General features: G+C 50.9%; 1 protein-coding gene across 2 annotated transcripts in view; it reads right to left on the bottom strand.

Moving 5' to 3' along the window:
* Positions 1 to 23,299: 23,299 nt before the first annotated feature.
* The window catches only part of SEPTIN7 (septin 7), a 54,963-nt gene continuing 53,068 nt past the window's right edge, over positions 23,300 to 25,194 (bottom strand). For both annotated transcript variants that reach the window (XM_057431253.1, XM_057431254.1), the window contains 2 exons: positions 24,901 to 25,040; positions 23,300 to 24,353 (listed from right to left, as the gene is read on the bottom strand). In XM_057431253.1, the coding sequence (XP_057287236.1) occupies positions 24,314 to 24,353; positions 24,901 to 25,040 (180 nt within the window). In that variant the 3' untranslated portion in view covers positions 23,300 to 24,313. The remainder of the gene's footprint in view (positions 24,354 to 24,900; positions 25,041 to 25,194) is intronic.

The raw sequence follows: 25,194 nt of genomic DNA, 5'->3' as shown, positions 1-25,194 counted from the left end.
CGCTATAAGCAGTTCCGAGGTTTTATTTTAAATGAGGTCTGGTCCAGTCTCCCAGACTGGGTGTCACCACCACAGGCACCAAGAACTGGTCTGGGCCACCCCAGATAGGGCTGGACCAGTTACGATGTGTACGTGGAGGCAGCGTCTGGTTTGGCTTCCTCCCCAGGCACCTGGGTCACATATACCAAAGCATCCTGCCAGTACATACACTGCACATATACACATATCCCAACATACAACTGCTCTGAACCACAGGGTGAGCGGAAGGCAGGGAGGCACAGCCTCAGGCTCGCAGTCTTGCGTCTCTGCACGAGAGGAAAACGAGCTGAGCACAAAGACAGCAGCCCTGGCTCCATCCTGTTGCTAATCCACAACACAGGCAGATGATGGTGCCTGCATCCACAATTAAATTGCAGGCACAGATCTGCCCTCTCCCAGCAGCAGGTTCCCTTGGTCTCCCCATCTCCCTGGCAGAGCAGGTCGCATTGGGGCGATCCTGTGGCTCTCTGCACCCCATGAGACAAGCTGACCTCATTGATACAGAGATGGGGATTGCTACAAGCCATCACATCCTTAAACCGGAGACAGGAGCAGGGAAAAGAAAAGGCAGGCAAATTGCATGTTGCATTACAAACCTAGGACTTTCTATTGACTGTTTGGATGGTCTTGTGCCCAAGGTGACAAATGGACACGTTTATCACAGCCTGTGGCATCACTTGGGGAAGGGTCGGGAGATTTTTCTTCTTTATTTTAAAGTTCTTCTTGCTTATCTGCATGGGAGGGTTTTAATTAGCCCTGAAATGCCATTAAGAAATAAAGCAGGCCAAGTTCACTGGGGGCTGAGTCTCCTGGAGGCACTGCGTTACTCAAGGGGTCAGCATCCTCCTCCATGCTTTTTGTGGTCATGTTACGAAACATGCAGGGCAACAATTTGATGTTTTGACTGGAAATAGATTTCACCAAGGAAACATCCCCCAGTTTTAGCAACCCCCATCTGGCCTAGGACAAACCCAGCTGCAGCTCCCCATCAGCCACAGAGCACAGCAAAGCCTGAGCACATTCCAGCAGCAGCTTGCATAGCTGGGGCCCCAGATGGCCACCACCGTCCCTGTGCTATTAATAAGACCTATTTTGGAACAAATGATCATTTCACAAGCAACCTGTCTATGCATTAGCCCTGCTGTCATTCCCACCAGCTACAAGGTGTTGTGAATACCTCGTGCATTGCAGACATAGCCTGCCCCAAAAACACGATGGTGCAAGCGAGGGCGATGGGCTGGCCTACCTGGGCAAGTTAAGCACTTGGAAAGCTGATGGCACCTCTCTGCCTGCTTGTCTCTTTACAGTAATGACTTGCAGCAGCTATTTTTTCACTGCTAGTAGCAGAAGAGACAATGTTGTTCAGATTATCTGGGTTGGGTTGGTCCCCTCCGGTATTGCTGCTTCCTCCCCAGCACACGCTCCACAATTGGAGTTGGATCACTCAGAGTGGCAGAGCTGCTCCTAGCAGAGGCAAGACTCCGGTGTATTTGTTGCTTCCTATAGATTAATCTCTTGCAAAATGCATTCTGTGTGCTGAAGAATAAAACCACATTAAAAAAGGAAAGCAAGAAGGACGATGACGCAGTGCAGCCCAATACTGTGCCCTCAGGGGATCCCTTCTTGGAAGCCATCCTGAAACATATAATCCTTCAACTTTCTGTGGCAGGAAAAAAGCAGTGGGTTGGGGTTTTGCTGTATGCATGGGAGAGAAATGGGTTTTGCTATATGATGGGTGAGAAACGGCCTGGCTGCTGCAGCAAGCTTGCAGGAGGCATTATCTTTACTTTGCCTTTGGTGGCTGCCACCTCTCTCACAGGTGTGAGGAGATGCTTTGGGGTACATCATCACAGAGGGCTGTATGCAAAGGCAATAAATAACAGGGAACCTAGACAATAACAGAGAGGATGAAAGAAACTGGGGCATGAGGACAGGTAGGTGAAGCTTTTGATTAGATGCTAATGCTGTCATTTACTTCTATTCCAAATTAAGTGTCTTCTACAAAATGGTCTTTTGTCCCACCTTCCTCTTAGTCCTCTTCATCACCGTTGGGAAGATGAAGGTAGGATGGTTCTGCGCAGCAAGCGGTGTAACGTGGGATGGGCAAAACCCATTCCTCATTCCAGTGACAACATGCTCTTCCCAGCCAAGGGGGCCAGCAACAGTTGGTGCCTGGCCCAGCAGCCACCAGGAAGGCACACATCAGAACATGATGCTCCCCATAGCTGGGCAGCTCCAGACACCCCGCTTCAAAATTCAGCTAAAGAAAGCAAAGCAGCTCCCCTACACACACCCCCCTCCATCCCAAAGACAGCCTCCCTATGGATTTTACAGCCTCTACAAAGTCTTTTGCAGTTTTGGGGTGAAGCCAAAAAGCAGACTTATAATGGCAACTCAGCCACAGCCTTTGGCGCAGTTCGGCAGCTCTAATCCTATAATAAACCCAAAGCACACGTGAGTCTGCGAAACAGCGTGATGAATTCTCTATTCCTGCCCACAGTATTTTTAGTAACTGGAGTCATTTTTAGCCCTGTATTTTTTCCCTCTCTTTCAGCGTAAGGATGTCAGAACACAGGCATTGCTCATGGTGCGAGCAGCAGCCAGTCGATTTGGACAGACGCGCCTGACATTTCAAACCCAGAAATGCTCAGCGATCTCATTCCTGACAGGGTATAAAATGCACAAATGTGAAGCTGTTACCCATAGCAAACATTTCTCCATCAGATGCATGACAGCACCGTGGTGAGGAAACCAGTAGAAGAGGAGGGGAAAAGTCAGAGTTTGTTTTGCGGATGGCTTAAGAGAAAGGAATCCTGAATCTTGAGAAAATGTTTGGTTTTGCACTGTGTCAGAAACGTTCGTTTCCGTAACACAGGGCCTTTGCAACTGCCTTTTTGTTTAAAAATACATCTCCCACTGTCTGGGCTGCAGCGTAAACAGGATGCACTGCGATGTCAGCCCATCCGTGCCGACACACAGGGAGCCAACGCTCAGATCTGACCTGCTTCTGCCAGACAGAGCTCTGCTACACTTTCGGAGTCACTGTCATCTGATTTCAGTTTGCCACGCCTGGGGAACATGGAGATGGGAGACCCTATGGTCAGGTGCAGTGGGACTGAAAGCAAAACTGGGAGGATGAGCCTGGGGGATGCACAGCCGTTAAAGAGACAGGAATCCTGCAAACCCCTCAGGCACAAGCACTGTCTTTGCCAGCCCCTGGGCAACAGTTAACACACTGGAGGCTCCCCAGAATCAGGTAAATTAAATGTTAATTCACAGTGAAATGTGCTAGTGCTGGATCCAAACCTTTCTGCTTTTCTCCACCAGAAGTTGCCCCCACTGAGTCTTCTTAAAAGACAGATAACTTCTTGTGATCTACAAGAAGCCTCTTCTAGTACAGAACCAATATTCAACTGATGGCTTGCGACAAGGCCACCATCCCTTAGGTGTCACTGATGTCTGGCCTGTAAGAATGTTTTCCTTACCATCCCCACGAGCTCTGTACAGCACACGTTGCACAGTGTGAGCACTTCCCTAAAAGGGCTCTTTCTTCTGCATTTTCCCGAGCCCTGATCCAACACAGCACTTGAGCATAAGGTTACCTTTAAGGATGCCTGTGATCCCACCAGAACCAAGAGGACTGCAGTGGCCTCCCTGCAGACAGGAACTCTGGGTTTCCAGAGGTTCCTAATCAGATCTATCAGAAGTAAGCGTTTCTTGGAGCCCACCTTGACATTAAACACAGCCTTACATAGTTTGATTATGATGACTTAGGGGAATCAATGTGCTCAAGTGCTTCAGCACTCCAAGACCTTATTCAGTGCACAAGTTGCACTCAGATTAAGAAACCCCAAGTCTTTTCCCATATCCCAAAGCTCTGATAAGAACAGCAATAGGTAGAGCTCTGGTAGGTGCAACCACATTAAATTGCATTCCTTATTATCCCACAAGCTCATGTGTCTTTAGGGATTCTTAAAACAAACTTGTCTCCAGCAATGGCGTCCAACCAAGCTAAAATAGGAACCAGGGTTCAGGGAAGAACATTTCACTCAACTACCATCTCTTTACAAAACAAGATTCCCAAAAGACCAGCTGGGTTTTATGGAAAAGCCATACGCGATTACCTGGGTTGTGGGAAAACACATATCAGCATATAATGACTATGAGGGCTAAGGAGGAAACTAATTGCTTAGAAAACTACCTCACAAAATGAAATACGTACATTTGCTTTAACTCAGTGAACTCAGTGAACATAAACTGCCTCTTGAATGAACAATCTTCCATTCTGTTTGCTTCCCTTTGGTTAATGAATGACCAAATAGGCTTGCTTTTCGGTATGTAGCCAACAGCTATAAACATCATGGGCCCTTCACCCAAATCTTTGCTCTCCATATTTCAGTCCAGAAACGAGGAACATAGGGCTACCGCTGATTTTCTTACAGGTACCCGCAGATCCTTTACGAAATAGTCTACCATGGAGATATTACTAGTGTCTCTCCTCTCAAAAGCTGCCTTATACTCCATGGTACAAGTATCCACGTAACAGATCTGCGGCTCACTTCCATATAAAAGGTGGTCCATAACATACATGTGCATCTGCTAAAACACAGCATGTTGAAGAATGCAAAGAGGAGCCAAAACCATAGAGAAACAGCTATAAAATGAACAGATTTTCAGGTGCAGGTGGAACCCAGATTGAACATGAGGGTTGGTAGCCCTCTTGCCCTGTCCCTGCTAGCAGGGAGAGGGGAAGAACAACACACTGTTAACAATTCTGTGCAGGGGTGGCACATATTTGACCATTGATGCCTTTTCCAAATGGAGAGTGCTGCAATGTCGGACTGTTCCTGGAATTACCAAGAAACCCCTCTTCCCCCAGTAGCCAATGCTAATTGTTTTCCCTGATAATTTTCAGGTGTGTACATGTGTACACATACACAGAGATGCAGCATCATCAATGGATATAGATGCTTTTTTAAGCCCTAGATGAAGGTCAAAGAAAGCCAGCTGGAATAGCTAGGAAGTTTCATGTGGGCTGGCAGGTCAGGAAATGCACTTGGACTTCTGCTGACAGATTTTGGCTGAGCTGGCAGCTGCTAGAAACCTAAGACGAGGAGGCAGCAGTGGGCAGGAACACTTGACCAAGCACAGTGTTTACTGCTAAGAAACAAAATACATCAGGAGAGGCAGACCCAAACACATGAAAACCCCAGTCATCTTCTCTTCAGTTTTCATAGAGAGCAGACAAATCAACACAGAAAGTACCCAAAACCCAGAAGTCAGAACTTGCTTTGGTGCCACCAGTGCCGACACAAGTCCGTATTGCTCCCTCTTTACACATCCGTACATGCCATGCATTCTGGGCTGGGGCCATCCAAACTCAGGGAATCTAGACAAAACATGGAGGATCTGGGCGCTGATGCTGCACATACTGCCTGACATCTGTGCTCCCTCCCAGCTCACAGGCAGCATCCCAGCAGTGGGGGCTTGGTCCCCAGGACCGCTCTGGGAGAGCATCATCTCTCTCTCATCACTCCACCTTTCTGACCCTCCTGCTTGCAGAGCAGCACTTACTTCCACCCCAGGAAGACCCAGACAGACCCAGGCATTTGCTATTGCTTTTTGGCTGAGGATAGCTTTAAAGTGCAAAAACATCCCCTGGTTTCAAGCAAAGGATGGGCTGCCTCACAACTTAGAACACCAGGAGCTGGCAAAGCAGCAGCTGGCAGCTAACAGTGAGAAATCCGGCTGCCTTTTCCCCCCTCTTCCCTCCCACTCTTTCCCTGAACCAGATGTCAACTGGGACACACCAAAATGCCTGCCACCATCCCAGCTCCCTGCCTGCTGGCTCTTGGCACTGCACGCTGCGTGCAGGCCTGTCACCAGCTTCCCAGCACTACCTGCCAGCCACCCAGTCTGTGCTGAAAAGGCATCTGTGCTCTCACCCCTCCATCCTCCTCCTCTCCCCTCACCCGTCATACATTGCAGAGGTGTCTTTCTGGTGGGGATAGCAGATATACAAAGAGTACATTAAAAACATGCTAAATGAAAGTCAAGGCAGGGACAAATAGCCCCAGAGGAGCCATAGCAGCAGGGGAATATGAATCATTTCCCATCAAATAAAGCCTAGTAGAACTCTGTATTCCTTTCAAATAGGCAGGGTTTCCCTTTTCTCCCTGCTGTCCATGTTGGGCTGTTGGATTAGTTTGCTACCAATAGAAATGCCGCACTGAAGGACACCTTCAGACCATCCCCACCCCACGTGAAACGGGCCTGTTCAACACAGCACAGGGCAGCACACTGTGATGAGAGCCTGGTGTTCATTGGGAAGGTTTTAGCCATGCAGCAAGCTCTCCATGCTCTTCTCGACACAGAGTCTCTGTGCAGGGCCTGTTGAGCCCCCTCAGCCATGGAGCAACCAGGGCTGGGCTCTTTCCGTGCTGCGTGGAGGCAGGCACACAACCCACCAGCCCCGAGCTTTCCCGTGACCGTGGGGACCACATGTTGCTCACCACGCCAGGGCTGGACAGACCGGAATGACTGCGATGACCAGAGGCTCCTGCAGCGAAGATGGTTCTGAAAGGGGAGGATTTTCCCGAACGGCCTCACCCCATTCCCAGGAATGGTGAGCTGGAGTTTTACACCTCACTGGTGGGGCCAGGGCCAAGCCAGCCTCTTCTGTTTTCCAAACTCCTTCCTTGAGTTTAGAAATGTTCCCAACAGTGTTCAAGGCCAGGTTGGACACAGGGGCTTGGAGCAACCTACTCTAGTGGAAGGTGTCCCTGCCCGTGGCGGGGGTTGGAACTGGAAACCCAACTTAAAGTTGGAACTTTAAGGTCCCTTTTAACCCAAACCATTCTATGATTCTGTGCTACCTTCCTGTCTTTACAACCCAAATACGGGGGCTCTGCACAACAGGGCACTCAGAGGATGGGGATTTATTCCCTACTTCTGAGGCAGTGAGAAGATAAGTTACACTACTTGTCATCCGGGATTGAAGTCCTCCAGCACCTAGATTGAAGCTTTGGCTTGTGCATCAGCCCAAACCCAGGACTGGAAACACCAGCAAGGGAGAAGCAGAGTTTGACAGACACACTGTATGGTCTGTGGCTGAGGAACTTTAGTTTCTTTGTCCTTTTGTCGTAAGGGAACAAACCAGACTCTATGCACAGCTCCAAAGAGACAAAGGAAGAATTGAACCCAAGCTCGCTGTGCTGTGCCCACAGGGAGTGTATAAAAGCCCTAAAAGGCAGAGCAGGGAGAGAAAGAGTCCATCTCTGAGATCACCCAAGGTAGGGGTTATCCTAAGGAGCCTCAGCATTTTGGCTGGGTTACTACTTGCTCTGAGTGCGTGTGAAGTCCACGCCTGGATGGCAATACAGGGAACAGAATTGTACCGAAGAGCCCAGTGCTTTCTCTCCAGGTATCACCTCTGCTGCCTGACACCAAAGCTCTGCCTCACTCCGCAGAACTTTCAGAGTTATCTCCTGCCACCCAACCAATCTCTGCCTCCAGCTCCTTCAGTGTTCCTCAACGGAGCTTTACTTGCGCATCAGCATCTCTGCCAGGCTGTACCAGCAGGAGCCAAGCGGCTCCAATCTGTGCCACAGCTTCTGCTGCAATGGATTCCCATCAGGACTGACAGGCACTTTCTTAATACACAGAAGCTGAATTTAGCCCAGGACACCAAGATTCCATCATCTTTGTTAGAGATTATTTTTAATCATAGAATAGTCAGGGTTGGAAAGGACCTTAAGATCATCAAGCTCCAACCCCCCTGCCATGGGCAGGGACACCTCACACTATTGTTGTTAAGGATTATAATTTGTGGAAAGAGAGTAAGATCAGAGCGCGACTTTGAGCAGGAATCATGCTCAGGAGGAACGTCTCTCCATCAGCTACACAGGGCACCAGGCATCCCCCATGCCTGAAGGCAGCCTGCAACAAACACATTGCCTAGGAAGTGTTTGCAGGGGATGAGGGACAGCTGGATTCGCTCACATGGATATGGCATCAAGGTCTGCCAGCCACAGCGTGCATCAGGGCCATCGCACTGAAGAATCACACTGTTTGCTCCCGAGAAATCAGAATCCTTCATGAGGAAACGAAGAAAAGGAGGGAAAAGGCCCACCTGGGTTTTGCCATTCTGCTCTGAAAGGCAGACTGCTGCTTTTCCCCATGAGCAGCAGCTAAAAGGGCTTTGCAAGGTTGACACAGGCCCGATTCCCACTTTACATGGGAGGAGAGGTCCTTCATTGCTCAGCTCTTCCTTTTGCCAAGAGCAAGTTATTGCTCTGGAGAGTCACCCCAAGCAAGCAAGCAAGATTAAGCTGGTTACATCCGATTCCCCTCACCTCCACAGTCCTCCATGCAGCAGCTGGTGGAGAAGAGTGAGGATGAAGTGGGAGCAGCAGAAGGGCTGCAGGGAGGTTGGCACTGGTTATTGTGCCTGCTGTCAGCCACCACAGCTTGGCCTTCACTTTCCAAAGAGAGCAGTGGTTGCAGATGATGCCATCTGGGGGGTACCCAGCATAGAAACACTGAAAAAAGATCAGCACTTCAGGGGGTGCTCAACATCTTGAGGAAGCCTCCAGACAGCTGCCCAAGTGGAAAACTGCTGCAGTTTTCCTTCACCCTTGCTCGTGGCTCCCCAGCCAGACCAGGCAAGGAGCAGACGCACAGAAAAGTGAAAAGCTGTTCAGAAAACACAGTCAAAAATAGCTGCAGCAGCCATTTTGTGATGCAGAGAGCACAGCGATGTGAAGAGCGCATCTCAATGCCAGCAAAGAAACTCAGACATCTCTGTTAACTAAGGAGCATCGGTACCCTGCCCCGCTCTCCTGCCCCCATGACAGACAGCAGCTACTCTTGCTTTAGAGCAGCAGCAAAGAGGGGCCCAGCAAAGGATGGAGACATGGGAGAGATGAGCTTAATGACCCTTGAGTACCAGCATTCCTGCTTGCTTTGGCTTCCCCTGCTGTGGAACACTCCTCTCCTCTTCTGCAGCATGTCCAGGCTGTGCTGCTGCAAAGCCACACGTGACTAGTGACTATGGAGGATAATCATAGTAACAGCGATAATACAGGTGGGTCTTCCTTGCAATGCTCTGGTGTGTTCCTTACTTACTGCTCAGCAGGGTAGGATGTGGTTTGTGAAACGTAAGCTCACTGACCCCTGTAGTAACAGGAGCATCTGGCTCAGAAGGGCCTTTGCTCCCCTGTACCGTGTTTGCAGGTCCAGAATCTCCCCACTGCTGATCCAGTCCTTCAGGAAGCGTGAGCTGTCCGTGTTCTGCCAGCTGCACCCAGAGGAAACCCTCCTGCAGGCAGAGCCAGCAGCGATGCTCCTTGGGGCTCACTGTCCTCATGCTTTTGGCTACACCAGTCATGTGCCACCTCCTGCAGGGCTGAGCTTCCCCACCATAAATACTGAATAACACTGGGCAGTCACCACGAGGCGCATTTATCATAGAATGTGTTGGAAGAGACCTTCAACAGTCATCAGGTCCAACCCCCTGCAATGAGCAGGGACATCTTCACCTAAATCAGGTTTCTCAGGACCATATCCAGCCTGGCGTTCAATGTCTCCAGGGATGGGGCACCCACCACCTCTCTGGGCAACCTGTGCCACAGTTCTCTCACCCTCATTGTAAAGGATTTCTTCCTCCCATCCAACCTGAATCCTTTATTTCCTCAACATCATCTGTGGCTGACCACTGATTCTGCTTCAGACCAAGGGCAACAACCTCACAGGTTATCGAGTATCAGTTCTCCGTTCGCTATAGGGGACTTCCAGCATGGGAATGTATGAGGCTGGAAGCTTATTCCCTGCAAGTCCCAGAGTCCCAGTGATGATCTGAGCACCCACCTCCATGATCCCTGCCTCAGCTGTTGATGGAGAACATGCCCCGATGCCTGGAGGCTTTGGTCCTGGAGAGAGGGGACATCACCAGCTGCCTCTTGCTGCTGCCTCTATGGGCACCAGGCCCCCAGGTGCATCCTTGCATTTGCCTTCTCTCTACATCATGCAAGTTTTTCTCTTTTCTGAAGCAGCACTTTGGGATCCCACTCCCTTTCCTGCTCTGCTGCAGTACAGAGCACACAGCGTGGTGCTGGTCAGGCACCAGAAGCTCTGCTCGTGGAGGGGGACTGCAGTATTTGCTTTGAGAAACGTGTGATTCCTCTTCCCGAGTTGCATCATAGCTTGTTTTCACTGCATGGATACACGTAGGAGAAGCTGTAGGAGAGAAGCAGCTCCTTTCACTACCACTGCTGCAGAGCAGGTGGTGAGCAGGGCAGGAAGGAGCCTCTTTTCCTAGTAAGGTTTCTAGAAGCCCCAGAACAGGTTTTGACTGGAATGATCCAGGGCATGATGCGAAAGAGGCCGCAGATGAGAGCAAAAGCTCTGTAAAGGCAAAGCTGTGGCAGACAGACAGGGACAAAGGGCTCTGTGGGACTCTGGGAAAGAGGAGGGAACAAAGACAAAGCCTCAAATCAGACAGTAAAATGGTAAATGAGGCACAAAGGAGTGAAGAGCAATGACCCTGTTGCCGCTACTCCAGCCACAGTTTCCAAAGCAGGACTGTGAACCACCAGCCCCGTCAGGGCTGGAACAGAAGCCCCCAGCTCACCACGGGCAAGAGCAGAGCATCGCGGGTTTGGCAAAGCGAAGGGCTCCTGCCTGTGGGATGTGGGAGCCTGGAGGGGCAGAGGGAGGCGCTGCAGGTACGTGTCCGTGGCAGGAAGGACCACGCACCCGCACGGAGGGATGCGCTGGGGGAGCAGGGCTCTCCTGCCAGCTCAGAGCTCACAGGTCCCACGGGACAAGGTGCAGGCTGGGGCCGTGCTCTGCAGGCTGGGGTCTGAGGCTTGCTAGAAAGGACTTTTTCTGGGGGCTTTAAGGAGTTTTCAGGTTGTTTCCTTCTTGCCCCGCAAGGCACAGCACCGAGCTCTCACCCAGCCAGGGGCTCGGGCTGCCTCCACAGCCCTGCGTCACACCGGGTGCTCCGACTTTGGCATCGGTAGCCTGGGAGCCCTGTGCACTCCCCAGCACTGTCGTGGCTGTCCACGAGAGCCAGCAACACTTCCCCAGTTCCTCTTTGCCCATCACAGGCATCTCACAAGCACTCGCAGGGAGGAAAAGGGTGCGTGCAGCTTCTGCTGTGGTTTAAGACATCCATGAGGAAGTTGTGCATCCACTCTTGTGTGGAGAAAACCCTTTTGTTCCTGTGGAAACCCTGAAACCACACAGGGCATGACACTGCGGAGAGCACCCAAACCTGGCAAAGAGGCATCTGCAGGGATGCTGCAACCATGAACCCCCAAAGGAGCAGAGTGTCGGCCAGCTGAGGGTTTATGGGCTTTGGGCTGGTGTCTCCACCACAGGGCTGGGGCTCCCACGCAGAACAGGGGAGCAGAGCTACCTGACGGTGCACAGCAGAAGTCTGGGGTTGCCCTGGCAGGAAGCAGGATGCCCGGCTCCAGGCTTTGCACAGTCCAGACCCGCTGGGGTGCTCGCTGATGCAGTGGCCAGGAGATGCTCTGTGCACACAGAACGTACACATGTGGAAGCAGAGGCGTCTGAGGAAGGTTTCGTTTCCCTGCATTGGCTGCTGAGAGAGGCACTGAAGCTATTCTGGGAAAACTCAGTGTCCCCTTGGCATGCAAAGCAGCCGAGCAGCCAGGCAGCCACACGTGGGTTTCAGTTGGAAGGGACCTTAAAGCTCATCCAGCTCCAACCCCTGCCATGGGCAGGGACACCTTCCACTAGAGCAGGTGTGCTGCCCCATCAAAGCTGTGGAGCTCACTGCTGACATAGCCCTGCCATGCTTCAGGTGGGTCCCTCTTGTTTAAGCCCAGAAGCCATCATCATCAGGGATCTGTTAGTTATAAACTGCAAGCAAACAGGAGTCTTGCCTGAATGCTCTGAGAGATGCTGTTGAGCTGAGGCAGCTCTTTCTGGGGTGAAACAGCAGGACACTTCACTCCTAAAGCTGTCTGACAAGTAGGAAGTAGTAATAGAGCCCAACAACATTAGCAATCATTTGTGTGTCTATAAATAGTGAACAGCTCTGTTCCAGCTGACAGTATTTCCATCTCATGCATAAAGATGCTTTGCCCAGTCCCTCACTTCAGTCTCAGGTGAAGCTCCACCCCAGCTAACTCCATGCCCTTGGCAGATGTTGGATTTCTGGCCTGGAGGATGGGATAAGAGATTCCCTGCACATTTTAAAGGCTGCTGGGTAAGACAAGGAGGGTCACAAGGGCTGTGACGAGAACAGGGTGCTCTGGTGTGGCAGGACAGGCTCCTGCCTGCCAGCGCCTGACGGTGCTGCTTGTTGCCATCTCCAAAGCAGCTTTATGTAGGCAAAGCCCTGGTCACCACCCAGCCCCGTTCCTCCGTGGGACCCCAGGGCCAGGCTCTCTGCCTGCCCCACTGCTGCGGGTGCACAGGCCGTGGGCACCAGCCTTCATTCTAAAGGTCGCCCCAGGAGTCAGAGGAGATAAAGGGTTCATTGACTCCTTAAGCAAACAGGGTGAAGCCGAGCTCATCTCGCATCACCCACCCCTATGGAGGCAAGAGCAGAGAGGCCAACGGCCCTCCTCCAATGCCGCAGCTATTCAGGTCTAGGCAAATGACCCCGCCGAGGGACATGGCTGTAAATTGCTTCAGAGGTCAGACAAGCGCAAGGAACGTGCAGAGAGAGGTTACAAAACTCCAGCGCTTTCTGCGGAGCGAGCCTGAAACACTGGCTTGTGAGAAAGAGGACGAGGTGCCAAGAACGGCGAGTGGGGAGATGGGGAAGGCTCCGGTTCCTACCCAGACAGGGCTTTGGGGCTCAGTTTGCTCTTGGTGCTGCTAAGACATGAGGTCACCTGGAGCCCCACAGGGAGAGGAGGGCAGCAGAGGTCCCCTGGGTACAGCGGGTGAAGCAATGTTTGGTCTGGCTGCAGGGCAGCTCATTCCATCACCCGCTCGGTCAGGAGGTGACGCTCCCCCCAGCACAGGAGCTTTCCAAGTCCCTTGTGCTCCAATCAGTAGCAACTTCCCACATCGTGATCCCAAACCACTTTAAGGAAGGCAAATGACCTGGCCAGCATCTCCCAGCTATTATGTGGCCTTGTCCCCACCATGTGTGGGGCAGGCACATGAGCATCGCCCACCGCAGCAGCGAGCTTTGCCATTGCAATGTTTGAATCAAAGACAAGCTCCTGCTCCCTCTTTCCCCCTTGGAAACTGGACACAAGGGCTGCTTTTCACTGCGCACAACACCAGGAGCAGGTAAGCAGTGGTTGCTACTCCCAAAGCAGCTTAAAGCCACCACCCAAACCCAATGTCTAGGAGCTGTACAAGCTTTGTGATGAAACCCTTAGTAACCAAAGACCTAATTAAACAGCCACCAACACGTGGCCAAAGGCTCAAAGCAGTAAGAGGCTATTTTGTGCTGAGCACTGCAGGCATACCCTGTGATTTGCATGAGTCACCTCGTTCACGGCACAGACATGACCATGCCTTCCCCGTACAAACTGTCCAGAGATAAGAGACAAGGAGCACAGATGATTTTCAACCCAAAATCCCACCTAGGACCCCCCCACCTTTCACCGTCCAAGCCGCTGTGCTGAGAACTGGCGTTTTACTGGTTTATGGGGGAGGAAGGGAAGGGGAAGAGGACAGAAGGCCACTGGGAGGTCACAGAACCACATGAACCAGACGGGCCAGGCCATCAGAGCAGATGAACCAGGGGCCTCCCGAGGTCAGCAGCACAGAGCTATGCACACACGTTCTCGCACACCCCCTGCTCAGGAGCGCTGCCAAGCCCTCTCCAAACCCCCCTCCAGCCCCACTGTGCTGCTACAAGCGGTCTGGCACTGGAAGAAACCTCGCGTCCGTCCCCAAGGGCTGTTTTCGGAGCAGCCGCTTGCAGCCCCTCTCGCAGGCAGGGCATCATTACCCCACATCGGTCTGAAACGGTTCCCTGCCGAGCCCCGGAGCATCTCATCACACCTTCCCTCCACACCAGCAGCTGCCCAGCAACCCCCTCAGCTCCCCAGGAGCCAGGCACGGAGCTGCATGGCAGCTGCCCCACAGCAGGGGGGGGGGAATTTGAAACCTTAGACCTCACCTCTTCATTCCAGCACCGAGCCCCATAACCTGCTTGGGTTTTGGTTACCATTGCAGGGCAAACAACCCTCAAGGGTATTTTGGAAGTAGCAATAGTGCTCAACAGCATCAGCAATAGTTTTTGTGCCTATAAATAGCAAACACCCCTGTTCTGGAGGGTGATGTTTTCATCCCATGGATTAAGATGCTTTGCCCAGTCTCTCACTTTGGGTCCCAGATAAATCCCAAGTGTCCCCATGCACTTTAGGGGGTAACGCATGCTGCACAAGGAGCTTTAAGACAACAGCTTAGATCCCAGACCTTTCACAAAGAAGCATTTAAAACAAGAACATCAGCATCTCACATTTTTGGGTTGAATCCATAGAGAATAAACATGAGAAACAACATTTTTGTTCTAAACCCTTCCCTTTCTCACCCACCTGCACTTCCTGCAGTGTGACTTACCTGCCATGCCTGAGCTAAGGTGCTGAAATACCTCTTCTGAGGTCCCCAGTACAGCAGCACACAGAGCAAACTGGAAACTGCCCACAGCACAGGAACAACCTTTAACTCTGCCCCTTAACTGGGAGAGGGCTTTAAAGCCCTTTTCAACCTGACCCCAGAACTGCCAGCTGCTGGGGATTAAGTCCCAGCTGACAGAGGTCAGCAGTGATTCACAATTACCACACCTGAAAGGTGGGGGGGGGGGTCTCTGTGCCAAGACGGGATGTGTGGAGCCAGAAAGCACCTGGGGAAGCCCTGGCCCCAAAGGGATGGAGTGGGATAGGATGGGATGGGATGGGATGGGATGGGGTTTCTCGTTGCATCATCCTGTCACAGGGCAAAGTGGGGCTGTGCTTGGCTTGCTCCCTGCCAGCTCTCATGCCTGAAGGCTTTGCAGAGCCCCTGCCCCACTCCGGTTGGGAAGGGTGGTGTACAAGACTTGGGAATGCCACCCCTTTCCCAGTGCTGAGCACCGAGCTCACTAAGCAGGTTGTGCCTTTAAATGGCCTGAGGCAGCGTGGAAGCCTCCCAGCACAAACTGTGGCTGCTTTTCCACTAGTGCCCAGGTAGAGCATCCTCATGGAGCATCTGCTGCTGCTGCCTGCCACTGGTGACTGAGGCCAGCAGCTCCTGCCAACAGCTTTGTGTCACTGCCTCTTGCAGGCAGGTGGGGATGGAGATGTGGGGACGTGCACAATGCCAGGAGACAGCCCCAGCTCTGAGCACGGTCTGCCTTGAGGAAGGCTGTGATGCGCCTCACTGGGGACTGAGTCCTTCAGGCTACGCGTGGGCACCCAAAGCATCCCACGTCAGTGACCGCAGCAGAGCCCCTCATGCCACACCTCCCTGCAGCAGGGCAGGAGCTTGTTCATGGCTCTTGGACAAGCAGGTCACGCTGACCACAGCCGTAACATCACCGAGCAGGAAGTCAACAGGAACACACAGGAAGAAGAAATTCCTGTAAACACCTCTGGCTGCTGCTATAATTAGACAGGAAGGGTGCTGGCTCCCAACTTACCATTCCTTCCTGTGATTTCCCATCCACCGGGCTCCCTGGAATGGATGCCTTCCCACAACAGCTGTTCCCAGAGAGCTGCTGACACTGCACGGCTTGTAGATAGAGATATTGACAGGGATTTGGCTCCCCCCATGCCTGTGTGCTGGTTAAGAGAACAAGGGCAAGCAGAGCTGAGAGACCTGGTGTCTAAGCACAGAGCAGGGCTGAGGTGCCCTCTGCTCCCCATCCCATGATGGGTATCTCAGCCACCTCAGATGGGAGCTTGCCCCGGTATGGAAGTCCACCAGACACGTGTGCCAGGGAGCAGGGGGCTGTAATGCACATCAGCTTTCTTGACAGGCATCAGAATAAACCCAAGGCATGCAAGGTCTCTGGGGTCCAATGAGACCAACGTCTGCTGTGACAAGTGACAGCCCTAGGGAGGATTCACCCTCCTGACTTCCCTCCGGACAAAGCCAAACGGCAGGAGGCAGTGGTAGGAAGGATGGTGCTTGAAAAAGGATGGGCTGGAAAACAAGGACCGCTTCAGTCTTTGTGACACATACATGGGGGTATCTTTATTTCCAAGGCATCAGTGAGAGCCGCTCGAAGCGCTCAGCTTGAACCAGCAGGGAGGTAACACCCCTGGCGGAACCCACCCTGTGGGAAAGCAGCCCTCAATGAGAACCCAGCACACATCCTGCCATGTCAGCACGGGCAAATCCAGACCGTGTGCCCAGCGCCTGGCACTCAGCGAGGCTGAAGCACAGAGGACACCACCAGGGGTGCTGCTGGCTGCAAGTTTGGGCACCACTGCCCCATACAAAGGCAATGGACGAGGTGCTCTGCAGAGGCCTGAAGCCAGGGTGATGGCTCCTGCCTCTTGGCTGCTCCAGAACAGCAGGATGTGCAGCAGGGACAGCAGGCCCCGGTCCCCAGGATGGGGTCGGTGGTGCTGTAACATCTGCCCTTCCTCTGGAGCTAGGCACAGGACCCGCTGTGATGCAGGTACCCTGGGATGTGGCTCCGGGTGCTGGAGGGTCTGAGCGTGTTGTGCTCTCCCTGCAGCCGAGGGGCTGTGCTCACCCATCCCCTGCTCCCCTGTGTGGTGCTGTGGGCCCAGCCGGTAGCTCAGGTTCCACCAGGCTGCTGGGTCAGCCCCCACGAGGTGCTGGGGACGGCAGGAACCGCGGCAGCCAACAGGAGCCAACCTTCCCCAGGGAGCTGGGGGACACTGCCAGGAGTGAGGCAATGCCCTATGAGGGCTGCAAGCTGCCCGGGAGCTCTGGAAACCCGGCTTTGTGACAGTGAGGCCACGGCCAGGGCACCGCCAGCTGCCGAGGGCATCCCCGTCTGCTGAGCAAAGCTGAGGACAGGGTTTACATCCTGTCTATAAACACGCAGCGGCTCCTCAAAAGCTCACGTAAATAAACACAGGACATTGGTCTTCCTGAGCGCTTCAAGCAGCAATGGAAATCCTTGTTTCTCAGTCACGAGATACTGTTGTAAGTCACAGCATCACGGAATCAACCAGGTTGGAAAAGCCCTTTGAGCTCATCCAGTCCAACTGTCCCCAGCACTGCCAAGGCCACCACTAACCCATGGCACTGCGGCTTTATCTCCACAGTGTGTGAACACTTGCAGGGACGGTGACTGCAGCCCTGCCCTGGGCAGCCTGTTCCAATGCCTGAGCACCCTCTGGGGCAGGAATTGCTCCTCAGCTCCATCTAAACCTGCCCTGGTGCAGCTTGAGGCCGTTTCCTCTTGTCCCATCCCTTGTTCCTTGGGAGCAGAGCCCAGCCCCTCCTGGCTCCACCCTCCTGTCAGCCACTTGTAGGCAGCTATCAGGTCCCACCTGAGCCTTCTCTTCTCCAGACTGAACCCCCCAGGTCCCTCAGCCACCAATTACATTTTCTGTGTGTTTTTTACTGATTCCAAGTGCCCAGCAGCACTGCCAAGTGGTCCCTGACCCCATCACTTTGTGCCTTGGTGCACTGGCCTCCTCACCTGTACCAAATTAAACCCCCCAGGCTTTCAAGCACCTACGGCTGACTATCTGCCTTTATGGACAGGAATATTCTGGTGCTCCCAACGAGATGATGTGCCATCACATTTTCAATGGAGCATTTTCTTGTTCCTCTTGTAGCTTTTTCAGGGCTCAACCTCACTGTGTAGTTCATCCTCCTCACCACTCGCAGCTACTCACAGACTGTAACCTGGAAGTGCCAGACAGAATTGCACTGCAGTCAGAAGGGGATCTGGGGCTTTAGGGGGTTCTGTTTGTTCAAAATCACTGCATTTTTGGGTAGAGCAGTTGATGTCATCTACCTGGACTTGTGCAAAGCATTTGACACTGTCCCACACGACATCCTTGTCTCTAAATTGGAGCGACATCAATTTGATGGATGGACCACTCGGTGGATAAAGAACTGGCTGGATGGCCGCACACAAAGAGTTGTGGTCAATGGCTCAATGTCCGGCTGGAGACCTGTAACGAGTGGTGTCCCTCAGGGATCGGTGTTGGGACCGGTCTTGTTCAACGTCTTTGTCGCTGACATGGACAGTGGAATTGAGCGCGCCCTCAGCAAGTTTGCCGATGACACCGAGCTGTGTGGTTCGGTTGATACCCTGGAGGGAAGGAATGCCATCCAGAGGGACCTTGACACGCTTGTGAGGTGGGCTGATGCCAACCTCATGAGGTTTAACCAAGCCAAGTGCAAGGCCCTACACCTGGGTGGGAGCAATCCCAGGCACAGCTACAGGTTGGGCAGAGAAGAGATTCAGAGCAGCCCAAGGAGAAGGACTTGGGGGTGTTGGTTGATGAGAAAATGAACATGAGCCGGCTTCAGTGCGTGCTCACAGCCCAGAAAGCAACCGTATCCTGGGCTGCATCAAAAGGAGTGTGACCAGCAGGTCAAAGGAGGTGATCCTGCCCCTCTGCTCTGCTCTTGTGAGACCTCACCTGGAGCATTGTGTGCAGTTCTGGTGTCCTCAACATAAAAAGGACATGGAACTGTTGGAGCAAGTCCAGAGGAGGCCACGAGGATGATCAGGGGACTGGAGCACCTCCTGTATGGAGACAGGCTGAGAAAGTTGGGGCTGTTCGGCCTGGAGAAGAGAAGGCTGCGTGGAGACCTCATAGCAGCCTTCCAGTATCTGAAGGGGGGCTATAGGGATGCTGGGAAGGGACTCTTCATTAGAGACTGCAGTGACAGGACAAGGGGTAATGGGTTCAAACTTAAACAGGGGAAGCTTAGGTTGGATATGAGAAGGAAATTCTTTCCTGCGAGGGTGGTGAGGCACTGGAATGGGTGGCCCAGGGAAGTTGTGAATGCTCCATCCCTGGCAGTGTTCAAGGCCAGGTTGCACGAGGCCTTGGGTGATATGATTTAGCGTAAGGTGCCCCTGCCCGTGGCAGGGGGGTTGGAACTGGATGATCTTAAGGTCCCTTCCAACCCTAACTATGATTCTATGATTCTATTTTTGGCCATCACCAGCTGCCCCACTCTCCATACCCACAACCATTTCACTTTTCCTAGCCAGAGGCACAGAAGAGCTGGACAGTAGAGGCTGAATATGTGTCAGAAGAACAATAGATGTAAGCTGAAGGCAGCACATAGAGGAATTCAGCTGGTGTTCCCTTTGACTAATTAGAAATTACACCATTAAGCCACTCTGTCTGGACCCTCTATCCTCCTATGCCAGAAGTGACTTCGTTTTAGGCTTGTTCAAGCAGCTCCTATTTAGAAATTAGCTTTAGCTTCCTCCCTTTTGGGATAAGACCCAAATGTCCTTCCTCATCCCACCAGTCTGAGGCTGAGCAATGTGGTGGATGAAGCACACAGAAGCAGTCAACCAAGTGGCTCAGTAGAGCCAACGAGGTTAAAAACCATCAGGTGTGGACCAGTCAGCTTGTGGTCCCCAGGATGGTGGTAAGGCCAGAGGGCCATGCCTGGAGCCAGCACATCTCTGCTCTGACCACTGTGACAAGAAGGTGCCATTTCAAGTTAGGGCTTCAGTTCAGATGTCACAGAATCACACACCGGTTTCGGTTGGAGACGACCTTAAACATCACCGACTTCCAACCCCAAAAGTGATTAGCTTGTGCCAGCTAAGGCTCACACGAGGCCTAGGGAGGATGCTGAGATGTAGCAGTGGGAGGCAGAAAGAACAGCAGCAGCGACACCCTTAACACAAGAAACTCAACCGTTGAAGGCAGTGTGGGCAAGACACATGGAATCATGCTTTAAACATTCATCCGGGATGAATGCCCAGCTTGCCATCTGATGCATCCCAAATGGGGCTTTGCCTCATTACCCCCTTGCTTGCCAGAGCAACAAAACCCAGAGTGCCCCCGGCCACATCCTTGTAGCCAGGGAAACGTTTTTTCCCTGCATCTTCTCCAAACCCACTAAAAGAGACGGCACAGAGAAAGTGCCTGTCAGTACACTTGGATTCCTTCACGCATCACCAACTCACCTCAGGGGATGCTCAGTCAGAGCAATTTAACCAAGGAGATAGAACCCACCTTTGAACAGGAATCAGAGCACTAAATACAAGATGCTTCCCCACTGTGCTTCAGAAGCCTTGCTCCTGAGAAAGGCAGAGGCTGCAAACAGAGCCTGAGGTTTGTCCTGCTCCAAAAGAAGGAAGAGCAAAACCATTCCTGAGCCAGCAAATTGGGTCTCATCGGGCAGAGGATGGTGCCCCATAGGAGCACACATTATTTCCCTGGGGTTTGGGTCCTTTCTCTGTGTTTTTTCACTGTAATCAGGTTTGCAAATCAGGTGCAGCAACAACCACCCACCACCCGCAGAGCCTTCGGAGGAGCACAGGAATGCTCCCAGCTGCCACTTTTTGCCTGGTGCCTCTCAGTACAAGGAGCCAAACGTTGGGGGATGATGAGGACTGTGCCTGGCCAAATCCTGGGCACCCAGAAGACAGAAAGGACTCCTGAAATGGTGGATAAAGAACTCTTAAGAAGTGCACAGGGAATTTTACCTCTGCAGGGAGACCAGAATCTCTTTTCCAGCTGGAAAACTAAAGAAAACTACAATTGAGGTGAGTTTCCCAAGCTCCCAGAGGCCTTTTCCAGCCAGGTGGAAGCCTGAATGGTGTCAGCACAGTTCTCAGGTTCGGCACTTTCGAAGTAAAGCCCTGCTCTTCGGGAGCAGCCAGCGCTGTGCTGGTGTTCTTGCGCTGCTAAAGCCACAGGGCAGGGTCTGGCTGGGAAGAAGAGGGCGAAATCCATTTACGCCTGAATTTTACCACCCTCTCCTCAGGAACTAGGGAATTCCGAATCAGCAGACTTCAGGCTTCCCCATGGCACTTGCCTGGGAGAACCATGTGGATGAGACACGTCTGGGGAGAAGAGATTTAGCAGCTCCCAAAAAGTAGGGGAGTGAATTATTCTCAAGATATCTAAAGGAGAAGTTCTTGAGAGCAGAAGAAGGATTCCTTTTGCCTCTCAGTCATCTTGGCAAGGTACAGAAACCTGCCCTGGTCACTGTGACGTGGCTGCATCTTCCATTTGCTTTCACTGGCTTCCGTGAGAACTCTTGCCAGCAGACTGAGGGGGGAAGCCAGAGGAATAACATTCCCTTATTAAAGCAAACCACAAGTTTTATCTTGAGTGACTGACAAGGTGTAGCTGTGCCAAGGGCAAGCTGAAAGACAGTCACCTTCCTCAAAACCTGCCTCTTGGCTGCCTCAGAGACCTCTCTGGGTGACAGCACGGGGGTGATGCTTTACAGAGAGAGAACCAGCGCTGCCTTTTCCTGTGTCGGTCACCAGTGTCTTCTCCTGCCGTTGCTCTAGAATGTGCTCCCTCAGTCAGGCCACTTTACAAGGCTCACTAGAAGAGAACAGGGTGCAGCACGCAGGCGTTATTTGCACCAGGAATCCCAGCACACTTGCAGGTTCTCCCCTCTGTCACATAGGTGCCCTCCTGCATCCCCTCCTGCTCACACAGGAATGCTCCAGGCAGCTGTGGATACCTGCTGAATGGACCAAACTGTTCTCACACCTGTACATCCTGGGGAGCAAAGGGAGGGAACCACCTTCTGCTTACTGAGCTTCCTCACTGCTGTCCATAGCCAGAGATGGACAATAATCTGCATTAACAAGACAAGGTGATGGGCAGGGGGCTTTGTTCCAGTATCAGCAGGTGGTTATATCCCTTTGAAGGCTTCTACCATTTTCACCAGGATACAGCACATTTCTATAGATGAAATTTGTGATTAGAAGCAAAAGAAGCTGCCAAGAGCAATGGCTGAGTGCCTCCTGGGGGAAGTAACCATGTGTAATAGGAAGGCAAAACCACACCTCGGGACAAAGCTTAAGAAGTGCTCCATTCCTGACAGTGTTGGGACAGGCAAGAAGGCATTTTGGGGAGAGCAACACCACAGATCCTGGTGCCAGGGGTGGGCTGTTGTGGCGGTCGGTCACCAAGCCCACCAGCCACCCAGCAGAACAGGATATGCAACATGGGATGAAGCAGGTTGCGAAGGGAATAATTGCCTTTGCTGAGCCTTAAACAGGGTAAGGTCGGGACACAGAGATGTTGGCAGTGAATACATGTAAACTGCACGAAGAGAAGCTTTGAACACTGAAGTGAAGCTGGCAAGAAACCCAAAAACTGGAAGCAAGAGCAGGCTCAGCACCAGCCTGCAGGGAAAGCATATCCTTACCTTGGGTGCCTACCACATCCTGCCCTCAGTGCCCAAAGACAAATGAAGTTTGACAGTGCTGCACAAAGAGGAAGAGGAACCCTTAATAAACTGCTTCGCTCCACAAGTTCAGCTGCACTTTCCGTTTCTTTCCAAAGAATGAACTGGTAATCCAGCCCAATTCTTCATTTTCATATTGATTTATTTGTATTGAACCTTTAAAGCATGATTTTTAAACAATTTTAAGCCATTTACATCTAAATCACCTAAACCATCCTGAGGGTTTTCTTGCATTGATGAAGACAAAAACAATCCTCCTACAATTAAAAATTTTCTCTTCTGCTTACTCTGGGAATTATCACAGACTGGTTTGTGTGGGAAGGGACCTTAAAGCTCCTCCAGCTCCAACCCCCTGCCACGGGCAGGGACACCTTCCACTAGAGCAGCTTGCTCCAAGCCCCTGTGTCCAACCCGGCCTTGAGCACTGCCAGGGATGGGGCAGCCACAGCATTTGCAGTCTCCTTCAGGTACTTCTGTTGGTTTGTTTTGTTTTTTTTTCCAACCAAACCAGTCTGCGCTTCCAAGATTCGTTTTGGGGTTTAAATAGCTCAGTGCTGCTCACCTCCAGGTGCTTAGGGACTTGTTTGTCCTCCACTGGTCCAGTACTGCTCAGATGCTCTGCTGCCCATTGCCCCAGAGAGCGATTCTATGCGGTGTTACAAGCAGCCTCGCTAGCTACACACAGATGGAGTGAGAGGGTGTGAACAGCGAGGCTTGATGCCCTCTGCTGGGCAAGACAGAGTCTTGTTTTGCCACATCCAAGTACCCAGGAACTGCGTCTCCCAACACTTCCACAACGCACAGACCTTTTCTTTGCCTTAAATCAATTCCAAATCCCAGACACAGGTCAACCCAGTCCAGAGAGAAGAGAGAAAGTTCAAACAGAGAAGTACATGGCTGTAATTCCTTTACAATTCCTGACACAGCAGCATGTTGTACATCACAACATTGTTTATTATGTGACTTTTTACAATACAAACAAAAATACAGAAATGCAGTATATGAATACAGCTAAATGCGAAATGGTGATGTTTCTCTTGAGGCCATATTCCCATTTCTAGTAAAAGAAAGAAAAACTGCACACAGGTAGAAACAGGTTGGTAGTTAACTCCACAATTTTGCCTAGAAATGACCTATAAATGCATTTTTCTGCTACTTACCATAAAATGTAAAAAGGGAGTTAAAGGAAAAGTTTTACTCACTGGTTCCTACCATATGAAAGAAGCTATATTCTATTTAGGAGGGCCAATATATGGAAAAATAGCTAAATTAAATGTTATTACAAAAAATGAAGCAGTAATGAGATCCTTCTGGCTAAAGAAGTTACTAAATGAGAATAGCATATATTTAAAGAATCCAAAACATAAAAGGGTTGTTATAAAAAGCTTAGGTGCACTGTAAGCCTACAACTTTTGTTTTTTTTTCCATGTGTACTTTTAAACAATGGAAGTGTCAAAAAATAGGGTCAACTGTGTTAGACTAAATTACATTATGGTATATGCTGCACTGAATGGAATTCTTGTATTATAATAGTACAGAAGCATCGCTTGCATCATATTATGGCAATTTATCCTCACTAAAAACCGTCTCGAGTCCTTGCAGTTTTTAATAACCTGTAAACTGTCAAACCACCAGAACATGATTGTACAACAGTAAAATGTACAATTTTGCATTAAAATGACATGTTTCTCAAAAAAAAAAGGAAAAAAAAAAGGAAAGACAAAAAAGGGTACTTAGAGCTGTTATGTTTCCAAGTACACAACAAAGACCCCAGACAATTCAAGGCATCTCATTCTCCATCAAAATTAACAAGAATTTGTCATGCTGTTAAATCCATTACGATGGATACAACTGGTGCAAAATTGGTCAAACAGATCCAACAAACACTGATGTCCAGGCTGGTATATTGGCAACTAATACATAACTGGTGGTCAAAATGATGCATTTAAAATATCTTCCCTTTCTTCTTATTCTTTTCCAAGGTTCTAAAAGGATAGATAAAAACAAAAGTTGGTTAAATAATGCATGCAGGCACTCATTTATTTTTTTAAATACTAATTGACACCATTTAAAACAGGCATTTTCTAAAGCTTTACTGGGGTTGCAATACAATACATGAAGCTTATTATGTACACAGTAGATGTGCATGTAACATGCAGTCAAGCAATGCATTTCTCTCGAGATTTCCCCTTCCAAGGACTAGGAGGATTAAACGCTTTCCTGCTCAAAGCTTTAGCTCTTTATCCCTCAGAAGCCTGATTCAATCTAGCTTTCAAATACAAACTTCATTTTTTTAGAGATCTAGCTCTATGGATACAGTGATTCTGCAGATTCAAATCTGCAAAGCTAATCATTATCCCAACTCATGATATGTGCTCATCTGTAACTAGAAGCAGCTCAAGATTTTTCTAGGCTCTTCAGTGACACTTTTAACCGCCTTTGACCATGACTGCCAAAGAAACTGCCTTTCAGACAGAACATTTACTGACAACAGCAGGACAAGACTCCAATGTCAGAGAAAGGAAGAATTACCTGGAAGAATTCTGTTGTTCCAAAATACGTTGCTGAGCTTCCCAGTTGGCTTTCTCATCCTCAAACTGGCGACGCTTCTCCTCTAACTCTTTGTGTTGTGCCTCCAAACTCTTTTTCATTTGCTCATGGCGTCGTTGCAGCTATACAGGAAGTTATGAACAGCATCAGTAAGTGCAGAAAACACAGCAACTTCTGGAGCTGAAGTAATAAACAGCTATATGAATGCATGAAAACATAGTACTGTATCTTCTCTTCAGAGAAAGTAACTCTTAGACCAAAACCTCTGAGGTTATA

Source organism: Pezoporus wallicus, unplaced genomic scaffold (assembly GCF_028554395.1).
Source record: "Pezoporus wallicus isolate ANWC-B61680 ecotype Strahan unplaced genomic scaffold, APGP_CSIRO_Pwel_v1 scaffold_11491, whole genome shotgun sequence".
Classification (NCBI taxonomy): Eukaryota; Metazoa; Chordata; class Aves; order Psittaciformes; family Psittacidae; genus Pezoporus; species Pezoporus wallicus.
The sequence above is the reverse complement of the archived record's forward strand: the minus strand, read 5'-3'. Positions and strand labels throughout refer to the sequence as shown.